The sequence below is a fragment of the Contarinia nasturtii genome, unplaced genomic scaffold (assembly GCF_009176525.2).
Source record: "Contarinia nasturtii isolate CC-2019 unplaced genomic scaffold, AAFC_CNas_1.1 Cnas_scaffold_2678, whole genome shotgun sequence".
In the NCBI taxonomy this organism is placed as follows: Eukaryota; Metazoa; Arthropoda; class Insecta; order Diptera; family Cecidomyiidae; genus Contarinia; species Contarinia nasturtii.
In genome coordinates, this window is record NW_022199997.1 from 2257996 (window position 1) to 2275231 (window position 17236).

The 17236-nt window shown below is 33.9% G+C and overlaps 7 protein-coding genes across 7 annotated transcripts; 4 read left to right on the plus strand and 3 right to left on the minus strand.

Moving 5' to 3' along the window:
- Positions 1–1636: 1636 nt before the first annotated feature.
- LOC116348847 (beclin-1-like protein A) lies at positions 1637–3267 on the minus strand. Its single transcript, XM_031780016.1, has 2 exons — positions 3155–3267; positions 1637–3027 (listed from the first exon to the last, which is right to left on the minus strand). The coding sequence occupies exons 1-2, from the start codon at positions 3164–3166 to the stop codon at positions 1771–1773; spliced, it is 1269 nt and encodes a 422-aa protein (XP_031635876.1). The 5' UTR covers positions 3167–3267; the 3' UTR covers positions 1637–1770.
- Positions 3268–6103: 2836 nt separating this feature from the next.
- Positions 6104–8516, plus strand: LOC116348781 (atypical kinase COQ8B, mitochondrial). The gene is made up of 3 exons (XM_031779893.1): positions 6104–6283; positions 6353–7817; positions 7887–8516. The coding sequence occupies exons 2-3, from the start codon at positions 6358–6360 to the stop codon at positions 8428–8430; spliced, it is 2004 nt and encodes a 667-aa protein (XP_031635753.1). The 5' UTR covers positions 6104–6283; positions 6353–6357; the 3' UTR covers positions 8431–8516.
- Positions 8517–8961: 445 nt separating this feature from the next.
- On the plus strand, positions 8962–9742 carry LOC116348785 (general odorant-binding protein 19d-like). Its single transcript, XM_031779898.1, has 4 exons — positions 8962–9110; positions 9177–9344; positions 9406–9548; positions 9619–9742. Exons 1-4 carry the CDS (start codon positions 9057–9059, stop codon positions 9689–9691), a joined length of 438 nt encoding a protein of 145 aa, XP_031635758.1. The 5' UTR covers positions 8962–9056; the 3' UTR covers positions 9692–9742.
- An 830-nt stretch (positions 9743–10572) lies between these two features.
- LOC116348784 (general odorant-binding protein 19d-like) lies at positions 10573–11289 on the plus strand. The gene is made up of 4 exons (XM_031779897.1): positions 10573–10671; positions 10735–10926; positions 10992–11125; positions 11192–11289. Exons 1-4 carry the CDS (start codon positions 10600–10602, stop codon positions 11268–11270), a joined length of 477 nt encoding a protein of 158 aa, XP_031635757.1. The 5' UTR covers positions 10573–10599; the 3' UTR covers positions 11271–11289.
- Positions 11290–11349: 60 nt separating this feature from the next.
- On the minus strand, positions 11350–12226 carry LOC116348783. The gene is made up of 4 exons (XM_031779896.1): positions 12069–12226; positions 11760–11927; positions 11560–11690; positions 11350–11468 (listed from the first exon to the last, which is right to left on the minus strand). Exons 1-4 carry the CDS (start codon positions 12165–12167, stop codon positions 11360–11362), a joined length of 507 nt encoding a protein of 168 aa, XP_031635756.1. The 5' UTR covers positions 12168–12226; the 3' UTR covers positions 11350–11359.
- An 813-nt stretch (positions 12227–13039) lies between these two features.
- LOC116348782 (transcription termination factor, mitochondrial-like) lies at positions 13040–15390 on the plus strand. Its single transcript, XM_031779894.1, has 7 exons — positions 13040–13424; positions 13497–13681; positions 13747–14284; positions 14350–14528; positions 14594–14844; positions 14905–15055; positions 15115–15390. Exons 1-7 carry the CDS (start codon positions 13091–13093, stop codon positions 15385–15387), a joined length of 1911 nt encoding a protein of 636 aa, XP_031635754.1. The 5' UTR covers positions 13040–13090; the 3' UTR covers positions 15388–15390.
- A 1230-nt stretch (positions 15391–16620) lies between these two features.
- On the minus strand, positions 16621–17206 carry LOC116348900. Its single transcript, XM_031780101.1, has 3 exons — positions 17124–17206; positions 16877–17050; positions 16621–16818 (listed from the first exon to the last, which is right to left on the minus strand). Exons 1-3 carry the CDS (start codon positions 17175–17177, stop codon positions 16705–16707), a joined length of 342 nt encoding a protein of 113 aa, XP_031635961.1. The 5' UTR covers positions 17178–17206; the 3' UTR covers positions 16621–16704.
- Between the last annotated feature and the right edge of the window lie 30 nt (positions 17207–17236).

Sequence of the window (17236 nt, forward strand, 5' to 3'; positions counted from 1 at the left end):
AATTAAATTTAGCATTATTTGCTTCTTGTTTGTGTATTTCGACGTCGATCTCTCTTTTTTTTTTTGATCGGTATAGCTACATTTGCGATCGGAAATTACCATTGTTCAATGATCGGATTTCGATGTGTGAATGGTACGCGTATTGGTTACTGATTGCATCTATTCAAATCTTTATTCGCGTTGCAAACCAGAGAAAGATAGGGAAATAAAGTCATTCAAACGATACAAAGAAATCTACAGCATTGAAAAGAAAAAATACGAAATGAAAACGAAATTGGTAATTTTAATATACTTTATGCGCAGCGTCCATTTCAAATATGACCAATTAGGAGAAAGTCTAATCACATTCTTTTTTCCATTCTCGAGCTCGACGCTTTCTTCTACAGATTTTTTATCTTTATTTTTTTTAATACAAATAATTTAATTTCGGTCAATTCCAAGACATATGCTTACTCACAATTATATTTCGATTCGTTTCGGTATGTTTAGTTTTATTTGTATTCATGAACAATCATGTCAGGGTAAAAGTAAGTTGAAAGATGAAGAAACATGCATTTAATTGTTTGCATCTCATTCATCGCAGCTCTGATTAAAACAGCGTGAAAGGAATGCTGACGCACCAAAAGCGGCGCAGTATAATTAAAATAATATAATTAAAATGAAAATCGCAGGGAAAAAAGCGCAACAAAAATGTGAATTTTAAATCGCTGGAAATGGGAATCGAACTCAATAAAATAGTCGAGAAATTTATGTTCATCTCAAAGTGCGATTGACATTTGTAAAACAAAACAAACACGACGTCAATCATATTCTGCAAGTAAGTTCAATGTTGAGGTCAACATCATTGACTACGATCATCATCAGTTTTTCATCTTTATATAATTGATTCAAATAAAGATTTCAATCCATCAAGATGCAAGAGCTTTCAATGTCTGATGATAACAAATGGATTTGGTTTCGCAAACAAGCCAATTACAGTCTGGTTACACCACAAAAATAAATATTATTGGAGCAAATAGATTGTGGTCGTGTTTCTTGCAATATATTATTACCAAACTGAATTTCACTCGAACGAATTCAATTAGAAAATGGTTAACGATGTCATCATCGCGGCCATCCAATTGCAATTCGTTAATAAATATGCATGTTACGCGTCGCATGATTACCTACAAATTATCACGTTTCAATGTGATCAACAAATCTCTATGCAAAGTATTTGCCATTTGATTCTGTGGTTAGTCGACGTGCACGCGGCCGCAAATGAATTTTTAATTGTAGATAAATGGAATGGAAGAGAGCCAAGTCAAGTTGACGACGACATACGCTATGCTTTGCTATTCAATTAAAAGTATATTCATCTCTCACGAGTATTGGGATCAGTTGTTGCGTTGAATGGACAGATAGAAAGCAATAGAATGTATAAAGAATGTCATAAATTCAACAACATCAACGAATTAATCAACAACATTTTCCCTTTTTTGTTGTTTGTTTTTCTTTCTGCTTGAATTGATTGATGCTGATTTTCACTTGGTCGACCATTTTGTTTTGCATGCGTGCGACTGGTAGCCAGAATAAAATCACCTGAAGGAATTTTGGAAAATTACATGTATTTTGTACATTTATTTATTTTCGCTCGATAAAATGTCGGAGACTTAATTTATTTGTTTAAACAATATAATAAATAAGATTCATGGATTCTCGAAACGATCTAAATGGCGACAAAAAAAAAAGATAACCGAATATTATTTGGCTATGATCAAATGCAGCTGATTACTGTGTTGCACCATATCGTTCGCCGTACAATGACGATTTCGTGTAAATTACTGTCTCGGGCAATCCAAATGAATTCGGCACAGATGATTGATAGCTATTCAGAAAGTTTGGCGTAGATTGTGGCAAATATTCATGTTGTTGTGTTAGTGGCAATTGTGCCAACGCTTGTGGCGCTGTATATTGTTGGGGAATTGATTGGGTTGATGGTGGTATATATTGATTGTTGGTCCCAAGTGAGGTCAATGTCGGTTGATTTAAAGCATTATTTAAACCGTAATCAGGTGTTGAGGTCAAAATTTGCGATCCCAGGAGAAATGATGGACGAAAGTTTGGATTTTTTGTTGGTTCGGTTAAGAATGAGGGTTGTTTGCGTTGCAAATGGGCTGGTTGTAATGCAATCGGGCGACTATTTTTCAGTGGTGTGTGTGTATTCAAATTGGAGATTTGATTTGTTTGTGTGTAGTGACCCAAGCCTTTGACGCCTGATGCATAAGATGGTGGTTGATTGGACAAAAGTGTTGCCGACGATGGGTATTTTGCTGAGCCTGACGATGGATTTCCGTAGAATGAATTTTCGTAGTTTGAACCAGTGTTACCGTATTGACTATTTTTAATGGTTGAATATTGATCGTTATTTTCAAATCCATTGCCACCGGTATATACATTTAAACTTTGGCCCAATCCATTTGATGACCCGTAGTGTGTTGGGATGTTTGAACCTTGACCATATTTTATGAAACTTCCATATGAATTTGCACCACCGTATGAACTACCTTCGGTATATGCACCACTTACTCCGTAAATATTATTGTAATATGGTGGACCCGGGTTATTGTTATATGACGGCACTTGATTGTTAAAAACTGATCCTTGGTTAATGAACGACGGTCCTTGATTATTATTATATGATGATCCTTGGTTATTATTATACGACTGTCCTTGATTGTCAACAAGATCATTATTTTCCACCGTTTGCAATGGAATCACGCCAGCAAATCGATTGTATTCGTATGCCGGCGCAACTGGAGCTTGAAGAGCTCCTGTTTGGGGTTGATTGAATGATGTCGATCGAAAATAAGAATGTTGCGGAACAACAATCGGTTGAAATGTAGCATACGGTGCTTCTAATCGTGGTGGTAAATATTCTTGTGACGGTTCCGCCATTGGTGCTTCTCTTTTTCCTTTCGATACATTATCATCACTCGACACATCGGCAGACACCAACAAATTAACTACGGCTAACCAAACAACGATCTAGAAAACACAAATTAAACACAATTAAAAACACTGAACGATCAAATAACTCCCACACTTTTCAAATCAAACAACAACAAAAGCACAGAGAAAATAAGCCGAAGACAAAAAAAATGCACATTCTCACCGTTAATTTCATTGTTAATTTAAATCACAAGATAATAGTGAGACACAACTGAGTTTAAGAGAAACAAAAACAGAATTTATTACAGCAGCAGCAGCGGCACGATGTTCACTTATTCACTGATAAAATGGCAATGATGTTGAACTACCAAAAATGCAGGGCTTTTATAGTTTTAGCTGTTATCGAATGGGCCTTTTACCAAATTACCACGATTTATGTTTTGTTATTTGTGTTTTTTGATTCTCGCTTTCATTCATATCAAATCTGTGCTGCTTTTTTCATTGTTTTGCCACGAAACAAAACAAAACGAATGAAAAACCCTATGCTGACGTCACGGTTTTATAATATAGCATACAGCTGGCTAGCATTGTAGCTGCGTGAACACATGATTTCATGCGATTTTTGTTTTCTTCTTTCTCTTCATCTCCTCCGATTCATTCCAAGTAAATGCTCTTTTTTTATTGTGAATTTTTAATCCGATTCATTTAGAAAGAAACATTCATTATCGGTATACAACACCATCAATCACTCATTCGGTAAATTTATTTTCAGAGCAACGACTGTCATTCCATGGAATAGAGCATTAATTGCACCGGCCGTTTTTTTTTTCTCTTTAAAAAAAAAATATATATTTCGGAAAACGTATTTCTTTTATTCGATTTGAATTGGCAATCGCTATTGAGTAATATTTAACCGCCGTCGCCAGTTTTGCGATTTAATATGCATTAATTGCGTTGAGACTTGAGAGTGTAATGTCATTTTTATCTAGTACCTGCTCTTGACTTTGGGTCACACAAACTCGAAATAAGTGCCAATTTTTATTGTAACCTCTTCATTATTTGCTTCTAGTACGGTCACAACGATGATCATTTCGTCGGAAAAAAATAATTCTTCGTTCATTCAAGCGACATCCAAAATTGGACGGTAACACAAATAGAAATAATTGTCATTGTTTAAAATTCGTATTTCGGTCTCGCCGAAGCCTTCGTAATAACACAATAGATCATATACATTAAATCAAGAACTGGTTTGTCCGACACGATTTACATCAGAAATCTTCCAACGAAAATGTTATATTAAAATTTCGTTCTTCGGCATATTAAAATTGAGCGAAAACTAAAGTCGCCAAACACATTATGCAGGCTTTTTTTTAAAAGAAAATGCACAATTTCGTAACACAGAATCTATTACGGAAGTGTCCACTTGCTGAATTTGAAAAAATTGTCATGTTTCGATCGATTTCGATTTCTACTAGACGCATATTATGTCAGTGATATAACATCACGTGCACATGGTATGGATCATATCGTTGACTATGGAACCGTGACTTTTCATATAAATTTAAATGTTGTCATGTAAAATAATAGCCATTCATTTAAAGAACATAGTCATTTTCAGCAGACTTCTTTTTTCAAGCTAAACCTCGGCAGCCACGCGTAAATCTGACAAGAAAAACTGAGGTGAAATTGAACTTAAAAATTGGTTCACCGATGAAAGTAAGTCTGACTGGAAATTACAACATACAGTCGAGACATGGCTGTGTGACAGAATGCCATCACCCAAAGCATATCAAATAGAGAGAAAAGAACTGGCAATTATTTAATTTGTTTTGAAGTTGGCGGCTGAGCTGTGATGATTGAGTGCCGTTCATGAGTTAGTCGTGGAACGTGGAGATAAAAACAAAGCAACATATTTTTCCGCGAATCTTCGTTCAATGATATGATTTCAACTATTCACCGCCCGATCAAATGAAAGTATAACTGTAACAGGCAATGCTTTATGTGAAGCAAAGAGAAAAAAAATCATAAGATTTAATCGGATCCATAAATTTATGTAAGGAAGTGTTTTTTTAATGTTTTTAATTGAACGTTTTCGAGATGAAAAAAAAGTAGCAATATCAAATGAAGAAAACAAAATAGAGATAGAGGCGGCTCTGTGAAAATCCACAACATGGAAAGCGTTATCGATATTCGAAGCAGTTGATCTTCCAATAAAGAGCAATAAAATCAAGAAAATGAAGGTGATTGGTTGGCTAACCGAAGCGCAAGCGTTTTCAACAAAAGAGCAATCGTACACTGTTTTACGATTCCCATTCAATCAACTCGATTTTTGATGCAATCGTGTGCATAAAACCGTTGCAAAATAATCAAATACTCGCGTAATTGATGCGGAAAATCCTTTGGCGGATCTTGAAAATGATGTATGCAGCGCAATAAAAAAATGTAGTTCAAATAATATGTAATTGTATTACATCACATCGGCATTCGTTGAAGTCGAAACCAGAGAAATGACCGACGAACAAATTTAAGAAACGAAATTTAACGATTTGATTATAATTTCATTGGATTTAAAAGTGAATTCTAGATTTTGGAGATTATAAAATTTGCGAATCATATCTGTTGGAAAAAATTGTTGTTTATTGCATAAATCCAGTATCTTAATTGGATTTAAATACAGGTATCACATTAAAATGCCATAAACGAGTGGGTATAACCAATTTGGCTACACGTTATACGATCCAATTTGAGACAGTTACTTTCTTCGAATCAGACCACTGTTATTTTTATCCCCATTCCATACAATCATAAGGTCATATTCATTACATTCACACTTTTGTTCGTATCGCTTGTGATGCAAAATAAAAATCGAAATAAATCGTTCGATTACAGCATTGCCCCAATCTTTAATTATTATGTAATTTAATGTGACACTTTATCGATTTTTTATTTTTTGAATGCAACCTTATTTTGGTCTCAATTAAAAGAACGCTTACAACATATGATACAATAATTTGCTCAAAATATCAATAAATCAGTTGAATAAAATTCATTCCATTGAAGTTCATTCAATTCAAAAAAAAAACATCGACTCTATGAAGAAAAAACATCGAATGAATTGAATGAAATGTTTTGACAGCTGACAGTCATGTCATGTGAATACCTAACCTCAAACACTGTACAATCATATGATAAACAGTCAGCAAACATATAATATCAAGGAAATTGTTTTATTTATACAGATATAGTTTAGAAATAGTTTGCTTGTTGTTTGCCAAACAAAACTTAGTGAAAAAAATCACTAAACGATCAAAGTCCATTGTGTGAACAAATTGCGATTGAATTCAATTCAAAGGTAGGCACATATAATACTGAATTATGAATGATGTAATCAATGATTATCTAAATGTTATTTAATTTTTAGTGAAAATGTCTCGAACCAAGGATACATTGGCGTTATTGAAGGGATTGCAGCTGATTGCCAAGGCCTCAGTGCGAACAAATGAAGAATATTTGCGACATTTATGGTCAAACTCAAGTATACGCGATGTAATTTCAAGTAATTGTGAACAAGCAAAGCACTTCACAAATCGAATAACTACGAATCCAAACAAAGAATTCGAAGATGTTGCAAATGCCCTAAAAGAAACTGTGGAACGATCAAGTGTTGTAGCTGAAAGTTTATATCGTTTTGGTGTATCGCAATCGACTACAATGCAAAAGATTAACGAAATATCGAATAAACCGAAGGAAGTTATGAACACGGTTACAAGTGCTGGTCAATTGGATATATCGGCAATCACGTTAAAAGAACTAGAGCAATATCTTTCGAATCAATATAATAAAAAAGATGAAAAAGATTCAAATGAACCGGAGGCCAATCGAAATGAGCCACCAATTGATTTTGGCGGTGAGCCGAGTTCAACCGTCAACCCAAAGCAATTGTTAAATGACGAGAAATATGTAAAAGAATGGATGCAATTCATAGCAGAGCATAAACCAGTGACAGCGCAATCGGACGATACTCCAAAAAGTGAACCAGAGAATGTGGCACAAAAAGTGTCGTCTCAACCGCAGCCACAATCGGAAGCACAACCCATTGAATTACCAGTATTGAGTGCGGTAGCTAAGCAGCGCAAAGTACCCTCATCGCGAATCGGACGAATGGCCACATTTGGCACATTGTTTGCTGGTCTTGGTTTGGGCACAGTAAATGAATTGACAAAGGGTGCTTTGGGACTGGGTGGCTCAAAAGATATGAAATCGGCACTTTTTAGTCCAAAAAATGCTGAACGCATTGTTGACACGTTGTGTCGTGTTCGTGGAGCGGCGCTAAAACTTGGTCAAATTCTAAGTATACAAGATTCAACGATTGTTTCACCACATTTGGCAAAAGCATTCGATCGTGTACGTCAAGCAGCCGATTATATGCCCGATTGGCAAGTCGAAAAAGTGTTGAAAAATGAATTCGGAAACGATTGGCGCAACAAATTCAAATCATTCGACGATAAACCATTTGCAGCCGCAAGTATTGGCCAAGTTCATCGTGGTATTTTACCAGATGGCATGGAAGTTGCGATTAAAATTCAATATCCTGGTGTTGCAAAGAGCATTGAAAGTGATATCGATAACTTGGTTGGTATGCTGAAGGTGTGGGACGTTTTTCCACCCGGCATTTTTATCGATAACGTTGTTAAAGTGGCCAAACGTGAACTTGTATGGGAAGTTGACTATCTGCGTGAGGCTAACTATACGGAGAAATATGGTGAAATGATTTCTGTTCACAAGGAATATCGAGTACCAAAAGTCATTCGGGAGTTAACAACGAAAAGCATTTTGACTACTGAACTTGTGCCCGGAATACCGTTGGATAAATGCTTTGATCTCAGGTAAGAAAATTGAAAATCATCGAATGGCAAATTTTTTTTATCATTTTCAATCTGGTTTTTATTTTATAGTGAAGAGCATCGGAAAATCATTGGAACATCCGTATTGAAATTGTGTCTTCGTGAACTTTTCGAATTGAGATGCATGCAAACAGATCCAAACTGGTCGAATTTCCTGTACGATGTCAACACAAAACAATTAATGCTAATCGATTTTGGATCAACACGATTTTACACGGACGAATTTATAAATAATTACAAAGAGATTATTCGTGCTGCGGTCGCTGATGATTTTGATAAAGTTTTGAATTTATCACAAAAAATGCAATTTTTAACAGGTTATGAAACGAAACAAATGAAGGAGGCCCATGTGAATGCAACTATGATCTTGGGCGAAATGTTTCGATACGATGGTGAATTTGATTTTGGCAAACAGAGTCAAACAAAACGCATCGCTAATCTGGTCCCAACAATGATTGCACATCGACTATGTCCTCCTCCTGAGGAAATCTATTCGATACATCGTAAATTATCTGGTGTATTTTTGCTTTGTTCACGACTCAATGTTAAATTTGATTGTCGTCCAATTTATGAAGAAATTATTAATCGATCTTAATATTAAATGTATGTTGCCCACAGTCAGGTTGCTCCTTTAAAAAGCTTTATTCTATGAGTTGTAAAATGGTATTTGAAACAAAATTTAAAATAAAAAAATGTTGCTAAAAAGGTTTTTCTTTTCTTCAATTTCTGTCCTCAATAGCAGTTAATAAAAAATGAAATCAGATTAACTGTCTGTGAATATCAATGAAAAACCCGATAAATCGAGCATCGGATGTTCAATGAAATCAGTTAAAATAGATTTTTTTTTGTTTCTCGCAAAAAAGAACCTATCATGAAGGTGCTGACAAAATCTATATCAAAAAATCATTAATCCAAAAAAGGCGTATCCAGATTTTAATTTCAACTTGAATTGATTGTAAAATGAGACAAAGCCAATTGCATACGATGCTTATCTTTATATGCATATTATCAATTGGTGTGCACCAATACTTCCGGTTTAAACACATAGATAATCACGAATTATTTCACGCCAACCCGAACCCGATGATTGCAGTAGAAGTTTTGCTATATATTGAGCAATTCACTGCTCTGAAAACATCACAAGTGATTCAGTAGTTAATCAGAAATAACTAAATTTCATCCATTTCAAATATTTCAATAAAAAAACTGAAATCTGCCAATATGAATTCGCTCAAAATTGTTGGATTAGTTTGTGTTTTGATTTTGGCGGTGCAAGTGTGTATTTTGAATTATTTTTTTAAAAGTTTACATAAGAGAATATTAATTTATACATTATTCTAGGGGCACATGACTGATGAAGATAAGAAGAAATTGATGGAAATTGGAAAAGAATGCAAAGAAGAATGTAAAGCGTCGGACGAAGATGTTGGAAAACTTTTGAAGGAAGAATTGCCGAGTTCTGAGGGAGGAAAATGCATGCCAGGATGTGTTATGGATAAAATGGAAGTGGTAATAAAACTTGAATTTAAATAGAATCGGACAGTATGATTTTCCTCTCAATTACATACAGATGAAGAAAAATGGTGCAACGTACGAACTACAATGTGATGTGATGAAAAAGGGAGCCGAAGAAAGAAAAATGCATGCAGATAAAGTTGAAAAAATGATGCAATCATGCCAGAAATGTAACACTGAAAACAAGGAAGCAGAAAGGTTAGTGCTTCAATGCTATCAAACACTTGGTACTGAGATTTAAAATGTCACTGTTTTTATTCCACTTTAGGAAAGAGGCGGGTTTGAAATTGGGAGAATGCTTGCACAAGGCATCAAAAGAAAATGGCTTAGGACCACAATAACTTTTGAGGACCAAATAATTCGTAACAAAAAAAAAAAAAATCTATTTGCTATGCACTGAACCACACCTGTAATTTTCCCAATAAAATATGAATTTAATGTTTGCAAAACAGCAGCTTGGAATTTGATTTATTTTCAATAAGTCCTAGGTCAAAATTTGGACAAATAAAGTGGCGGAATCATATGCGTTATGAGTTAATTTATAACATAACATATAATAATATTACCTTGCAAAAGTATGAACTGTCATAACGTGGTTATGGTTCACAAATATTCCAGATGTTTGTATACAGTTTATATATAGAAATAACTCAAATTGACGGTATTGCATAAAATACGAATGACATTCATATCATTCATAGCGACATGGTGTAAAAAGGTTTGTTATGATTTTTTTGAAAAATCGTATAGAGGTGGCGAATTTTGGAAGTTAGTTTTGTTTGCAGTAATTTAATCATCGTGAATCTTATTTTCTTGCCAAAATAAATATTCTCACTAAATTTAAAGAAATTTTAATGCGAATGAAGGGTACCTCTCATACAAAAATCCACATTTTTGTGGTGACTTTTGTATGAAAAGTGCATCGAATATTGTATCGCAAAACTAACGTCGAAAAAGACGTTCAAATGTACACGTTATATGATTTTAAGTAAAAAAAAATTAAGAAAAATTAGCAATACTAAAGCCCGCGGACCGTGTCTATCGCCTAAATTGCTTGGAAGAAAATGACAATTTTAATAATTGTTTGTGATTTTCGATACTTATCCACAAAAATTGGTTGCTTGCATGCTTTTGCATGATCGATATAATCTATCTTGTTTTCAAAAAAAGGTAATTAGTTTATAACTTTTTTATTCGTCAAATTAAAAACGTTGGGGAAGCATTGAATTTCACGTCATTCCATCCAACAATGGCAAAATGTGTAGTTCATTATTATTTGATTGTAATTTTAGTGACTGGTTTTTTTCATTCGGTGAAAAGTGTATACATATATTGTCTTGCTAATTGTTTGAAAAGTTGTAAGATTTATTACATTTTATTTTAGATTGAAGGCACCGAATTTGAACTCCAGAATCGTGATGCAAATTTTGAAGCTATATTCAAATATGCAATGAATACTTGCAAAATCAAAGAGAGAGTTACGGATTATGATATCGAACAAATTGAAAATAACTTTCTACCAACCACAGAAACGGAAAAGTGTTTTGTTGCCTGTTGGCTTGAAAGCTTCCATGTGGTATATCATCATTATAAAGATGAAATAAAATGATGAACATAATGTGCATTTCATTAAACTTGCAGATCAGATACAAACGATTTTATCGAGATCAATACATAAAACTGTCTACGTATGGTCAGGATTTTGATGGAACGAAAAAGAAAGTCTTACGCCAAATTTTATATAGTTGTAAAATTCAAGATTGTCGACTTCAACGGTAAACTGATTCGGTAAAGTTTGAATAATCACTTCATTTGGTATTTAGAGATTTCTTTCATTTTAGATGCGAACTTGCCTATCAAATTATGAAATGTGTTCATGACGGCGCAAAAAATTTGGGTTTAGATCCAAAAGAGCTATGAAATTTTCATGTTAAACGATATTATTGATAATTGTTGTTAATTTTTTTATTGTACAAAGAATGGAATGTTCAATTAAAAAAAAGGTAAAATCAATGGTTAAATTCTTGTTGTTGTCTTGGCATAAATTTTCGCATTTCGTCTTGTCGCTTTTGGATTCCCTCTTCTGTGCACTCCATAATTTTGAATGCCAGCTCACAGCTGAAAGCACACAAAAATCGGCAAAAGATTAGTAAAACACATACTTTACTTGACATAGAACAGAAAGAACTATAGAAGGTGCATCGATTACCGATCTGGATCAGTAATGGTTTCACAATTTTCCGAAATTTCTCTAACAATTTTAACTAATTCATTATTTCCATGTGCCATGCGGCTCATAAACTCAACCGATTTTTCTACCGATAGCTTTCCATTGGAAACCTTGAAATGAACAAAATGAAGCAATATTTAAAAAAACGAATCAATCATAGTAAGAAGTGTAATGTATACCAATCCAACTGTTTCCATGAGACAAGCGTGCAAGCATTTTCCGGTTTTTGTCGTTGGCTTTTTCTGTTGCGAAAACTCGGACATATCACTTTCAGTCGCTAATTCTTTGCGTTGACATCTGCCAACCATTTCTTGGGCTCTTCTCTCTTGATCCGAATTTTGATGCGGCTAAAACAAATATTTATTATTATGTGGACAAAACATTTTATGAATTTCCAACAGAAATTTTTGTCGATTTTAAACAATATGCCCGAAGAAATATCTCATTTTTTTATTATTTAACCAATTTTACTAATTTCTCTCAAATACCATGTGTCCATGTCCACGTTGTGGTTCGCCACGACCAAAGATCTGAGCATTAGCACAGACAACGACGCCAAACACACAAAATGCCACTAAAAACTTCATTTTAAAAAGAACTGCACAAGCTTTAAACGATCAAACAATTTGTAGCTAACTGATTCAAACCACACCTCACGCACATTTATATATGGTAAAAAACGGCCAAAATGCCACCATTTTTTCACAAAGCGGATGAATAGATGCATAAAAAATAATGAAGTCGTTATTCTTTATTCTTTTCATGCCTATTCGTTTCTTGTAATAAACGCAAATTATTTCCTTTTTGATTATGTCAATTCACTCTAACTCTATTTCTAAAGCAAATGTATGATTTTGCGGAATATTACGCATTGCCTTTGAGTCAATTACATTCTGGGTACAATGTCTATTTTTTGCATAAAGTCTATCAGGTCATTCAGTTTTAATTAATGCAAGTGGAAGTCGAAACGAATTTGATGGAAATTTTGACCAACAAATTATTATTTCATGTAAACAACATTTGTAGAATATTAAATTAATTTCCGGGAGTGATAATATTTATACAGTATTTAAAATGGGCAAGTGCTTGTGAGTCTCTTCATGCTTCGCTGATATTACAATAAAACAATGCGAATATTGTCATTGAACATCAGTATTTTACAAAATTTGACACAGTTACGCTACATTGGCCTTGTTATTGTCATCGTTCGTCATGCGATTGACATCATTTAACCTTTTGACCGAAATGCAATAGATAAAAAAATAGATAAATTTAAAAAATGAGAATTCTTGGAAATATCTATGGTTTTCATAATTCGTTGTGAAGTTTTTGTGTATTTGTAATGCTTGACAAGCTTTGCTTGTGGATGAAATTTTTAAATTAACGCGAAATTCTAATGCTTTTGAATCGCAGCTATGTTCACACTATTGTTGTGACATTGACAGATATAGACGTCACACGTGAAAAAACACAAATAACTTAGACGCCGAATAGAATGATATAAGAAATAATGTTAAACATAACGAAATCGGCATTTTTTCGTAAGTTTCAAGTGCATATGTGGCATCATTCGAAATCGTCATGGGTTGATTTAATAACCGTACAAAATGTTCGGGCAAAAAAGTCATTTGCCTTTGAACCGCACATGAAATATGTGTTGGAAGCACTGCGAACACTTTTGGCGTGTACCGAGAGTAAAGCAGTTAGTATATATGATCGCTTTCCATCGATTCGTGCAATCGAAAAAATTGACTCTGTTGGATGTAACATAACACTTTTAATGAAGAATGGCATATCATCTGAAACACTAATTGAAAATCCGTTTTTACTCATTATGACCGAAGGTGCAAACATACATTTTTTCCCAATTTATTTTCTCATCAACACTAACAATCAATTAAAACCTTTAATCGCAGATGTTCTCCAGACGAGATTGGATATTATAAAAACGCTCGATTTGACCGAAAGTATGATCAATGATATTAGTCCATTGTTGGAAATGAAAGAAGAGCAACTGAAAGACGTCATTGATTCAATGATCAAGGACGAGCTCTTGGTACCAGGTGGCAATCGAATTTATTATTTTAGTCAAAAATTAAAAGTAAGCCGAAGCAATACACTTATCCATATCATAAATTGTATCATTCATTGTGTCTTATTTTTCAGATTGAACCAAATGTCGTTGCTAAATATTGTGTGAAGAATAGGCATTCGCTCGTTGCACCATTCGACAGTATCGATAGAAAAATACAAATTTTATTAGATTACAACATAAAACCGCTGACCATTTTGAAATCACTATACGCACTAGATCGATCCGAAGAAGTCTACATTTCGCGTTTGGAGCGTTTAATGTCGTTACATATAAAAGATGTAAAGATTTGGTTTTTCAAGTGTGCTGACGACGTTTTTGATATGTATTTGAGAAAAACTCAACAAAAACATTGGTCCAAAGAACTGGCGGGAGAAAGAAATGAGAACGAGGATAAAATTCAATCAAAATGTATTCGAAAAATTGAAATTGAGAATAAGCTAAATGAATTTCTTGAATGTGATAGCGAAGAAGCGGCGCACATTTATTATGAACAAATATCCAGTTTTGATCAAATCGATAGAGCCAAAGAAAATATTGAATATTTGAGGTCTCATGGTGTTTCATTGGAAATTCTCACCGGGAATTCGATAATATTGACCATGCCCTTGGGTTTGTTTTTTTTTCTTCACAATATCAAAAAGCGATTTGAATATAAAAGTATTTCTTTTTTACAGAACAATTGCAGCAAAAAATGCACATACTCAATGATATGGACCCCAGGCACATTGATGACTTTTTACCATTAATTTGTGTCGACAAAACGGAACTGGAGAAATTCAAAAAGACACTAGAGGGACAGGAACTATACGAGTATAGCGAAAATCCAATTTACTATTTCAGCGAAAGACTGAAGGTAGAGCGTAATATGGTATTTTCACAGCGGTAACTTTTAATTTGAAATCGATGTTCTTTTTATAGGTTCAACCTTCTATCATTTCATCGAATTTCGCCAAAAATCCAATAATTTTCTTGCGTGATCCACAAATGTTACAACGAAAATTGGACATGCTTCTCGCCTTTAATGTGGAACCAAATAGCATTTTGAATTCACCCTTAACGTTTCGAATGAATTTGAATAAAATTGAAAATCGTTTAAACGAATTGAAAACTAATTCAATTGAATCGATATCTTCATGGATGCTCACATGTACGGTGTCACAACTAAATACGTATGTTACCAATTACGTAGGTTTGATCAAAAAAGAAATTAATAGTTCGTTTTTTTATAGAATAATCAAACGACACGCTGAACAAAAGGATTTATTGGACGATTGTAGCAATGCAATAGAATATTTGGCCAAACATTTGGATTGGGATAGAAAAACGACACAAAAAGCACTGAAAAGTTGTCCGACACTTGTAAAGTGCAACATCATAAAAGTAAGCATTTTGCTGAAAGCATTTCCCAAATTAAAAACTTAAAGTTCATGTGATTTTAGATTCAAAAACACTTGGACTTTTTGCTCAACGAGACACATTTCACAAAAGAAGACATCACTTCATATCCAAGGGTTTTTAATAACAGTTTAGAGACACTTCGAGTTAGATTTAATGAATTGGCGGCCATAAAATGTCATCCAAAGCGAGTATATGTCATTTGCCTTGAAAAAAAGAGATATTTAGAAATGATTGAAAAACATTGTCAATCTGTTGATGATAAAAATGTGTGGGAACATTTCCGTAAAATTGAAAAGAGACTAAAGGAGAAATAAAGATAAGACTAAAATGTAAATCAAACGTATATTTTTTCCCCTTCTTCTTCATCTCCTTACCCTCGCTATACATTGTAGTAAGCCTGTTTTACACAGATGGCGTTTTTCTGTAAGATATGTGACGTCACAATACAATCATATTGACTGCGCTCATCTCTCGCCACACATGCGCGCTGGGGGGGGGTTTCCGGTTTGACCCCCACTTGAGGCAAATTTTTCAAAATTTACCCCCGGGTAAATATTTAGGAGATTTACCGGTTTGACCCCCTCTGAGAATTCTTTTCTCATACTTGCTATATGAATGTATAAACAATAGCAAAAATTCACTGATTTTGAAGTCAAACTTGCAAAATTTCGGCTCGCTTCGCTCGCCAACACACATTTTTGCTTGTTTCTCTGGTGCAAAATTGTTATTTTAGTTTTCCATATAAATACAAAACCGCGAACCGGTCACTGATAAACATTTGTGTAAACATATCATGGAATTAGAGACACAATCATTGTATTCAACACAATTTGTACTGTCAGTACAGCAAGCTATTTCAATATGTGTGGTATTCTGAATATTTTCTCTGTCATTTTTACAATTTTTGCAATCGTAAGGTGTCATATGCTTGGTGGATTTCAACCAATGAATTCCGATGAGTCTGAATTCAAAACGTTGCAATCGCAAGCTCAACAAGCAAGTGTCACTGGTTTTGGCAAAGGTATAAAAATACAAGAGGTGAAGGAAGCTCAAAAACAAATTGTCGCTGGCACCATTATTCAGTTTCTGGCCAGCCTTACCAATGGAGAAGATTGTTGTTTTAAAGCATTCAGAAGTCTCGAAGACGATTTCGAAATTCGATGTGCCGATTGCAGCTGCAACTATCCCCAGTCGGAATCATGTTTCAAATAAATTGTTTTTAAGCTATTGTATCGATACATTGAAATTCATACAAATTATTGTGAAAAAATATCTTGTTAGAAAAAATTAATACGAAAAGTCTGTTTTTTATTTGAAAATATGGTGAAAGCTTGAAAAAAGAAAAAAAAACATTCGGTTCTAAAACGGTAACTGATTTTTTTTTCATTGCATTTTGGTAGATAATCACTTGAAAATCAAAATAAAAAATTATCTCATGATCATATCTTGATTGTGATGACTTTGACAGATAAATGTAAGAAAAGCGAACTTTGCACCATGTGATCAAAGTCAATTTTTAATAATTTTCTTTAAATGATTCATACCTTGTTTTTTTTTCTTAATTTGTTTTTTCATTTTAAAATGTAAATGCTTGTTAATCTCTAAATAAAATCTTTGCAAGAGACGTTGATTTAGTCAATCGCGTCGATGGCTTTTTTCACTAGCATTTTTGTTACTTTCCATCCAATTTTAAGCAGAGTACCGTTGGCATCTGTATTATTCACCTCATCTTTGTCGCTCCCATTCTAAAAAGAGCATTTTTATGGTAATTTTCAAATTGTTGTTCGAGGATGATTTTCTTACCGGATTAACTTCTGGTTCCGATTCAATCCAGTGATTGATGGGTGATTTTTCGAATGCTTCAAGAAGCTTATTCTCTTCTTCATCTTTTAACTCATCAATTTCTTTATACACTTCAAATGCTTTCTTGGCCATCTTTTTGACTTCCTTTGAATTCGGAATGTCGATTGATTTCGACTGAGTGCATGTTTCATTGAAAAATTACAATGTTAGTTTTTTCATCAAATGTTCCGTTTTCAAATCTACTCACTTGACACAAAGCGATGAAATACAACATGATTAAGTACACAATACAGGAATTCATATCTGACGTTCATCATACAGGCGTTTATCAAATGAATATATTAAACAAAACTATTTATC

What these genes read in the sequence shown, in the direction of transcription:
- LOC116348781 (XM_031779893.1), top strand. Translation starts at nt 6,358, where the DNA reads ATGTCTCGAACCAAGGATACATTGGCGTTATTGAAGGGATTGCAGCTG. An exon ending in GATAAATGCTTTGATCTCAG is followed by an intron (nt 7,818 to 7,886) that starts GTAAGAAAATTG and finishes TTTATTTTATAG; the next exon opens with TGAAGAGCATCGGAAAATCA.
- LOC116348785 (XM_031779898.1), top strand. Translation starts at nt 9,057, where the DNA reads ATGAATTCGCTCAAAATTGTTGGATTAGTTTGTGTTTTGATTTTGGCG. An exon ending in TTATGGATAAAATGGAAGTG is followed by an intron (nt 9,345 to 9,405) that starts GTAATAAAACTT and finishes AATTACATACAG; the next exon opens with ATGAAGAAAAATGGTGCAAC. An exon ending in GAAAACAAGGAAGCAGAAAG is followed by an intron (nt 9,549 to 9,618) that starts GTTAGTGCTTCA and finishes ATTCCACTTTAG; the next exon opens with GAAAGAGGCGGGTTTGAAAT.
- LOC116348784 (XM_031779897.1), top strand. Translation starts at nt 10,600, where the DNA reads ATGGCAAAATGTGTAGTTCATTATTATTTGATTGTAATTTTAGTGACT. An exon ending in TTTTTCATTCGGTGAAAAGT is followed by an intron (nt 10,672 to 10,734) that starts GTATACATATAT and finishes ATTTTATTTTAG; the next exon opens with ATTGAAGGCACCGAATTTGA. An exon ending in GGCTTGAAAGCTTCCATGTG is followed by an intron (nt 10,927 to 10,991) that starts GTATATCATCAT and finishes TTAAACTTGCAG; the next exon opens with ATCAGATACAAACGATTTTA.
- LOC116348783 (XM_031779896.1), bottom strand. Translation starts at nt 12,167, where the DNA reads ATGAAGTTTTTAGTGGCATTTTGTGTGTTTGGCGTCGTTGTCTGTGCT. An exon ending in AACGTGGACATGGACACATG is followed by an intron (nt 11,928 to 12,068) that starts GTATTTGAGAGA and finishes TATTTGTTTTAG; the next exon opens with CCGCATCAAAATTCGGATCA. An exon ending in TCATGGAAACAGTTGGATTG is followed by an intron (nt 11,691 to 11,759) that starts GTATACATTACA and finishes GTTCATTTCAAG; the next exon opens with GTTTCCAATGGAAAGCTATC.
- LOC116348782 (XM_031779894.1), top strand. Translation starts at nt 13,091, where the DNA reads ATGTTAAACATAACGAAATCGGCATTTTTTCGTAAGTTTCAAGTGCAT. An exon ending in ACGGTGTCACAACTAAATAC is followed by an intron (nt 14,845 to 14,904) that starts GTATGTTACCAA and finishes GTTTTTTTATAG; the next exon opens with AATAATCAAACGACACGCTG. An exon ending in TAAAGTGCAACATCATAAAA is followed by an intron (nt 15,056 to 15,114) that starts GTAAGCATTTTG and finishes ATGTGATTTTAG; the next exon opens with ATTCAAAAACACTTGGACTT.
- LOC116348900 (XM_031780101.1), bottom strand. Translation starts at nt 17,177, where the DNA reads ATGAATTCCTGTATTGTGTACTTAATCATGTTGTATTTCATCGCTTTG. An exon ending in ATTTCATCGCTTTGTGTCAA is followed by an intron (nt 17,051 to 17,123) that starts GTGAGTAGATTT and finishes ACATGCACTCAG; the next exon opens with TCGAAATCAATCGACATTCC. An exon ending in CGGAACCAGAAGTTAATCCG is followed by an intron (nt 16,819 to 16,876) that starts GTAAGAAAATCA and finishes TGCTCTTTTTAG; the next exon opens with AATGGGAGCGACAAAGATGA.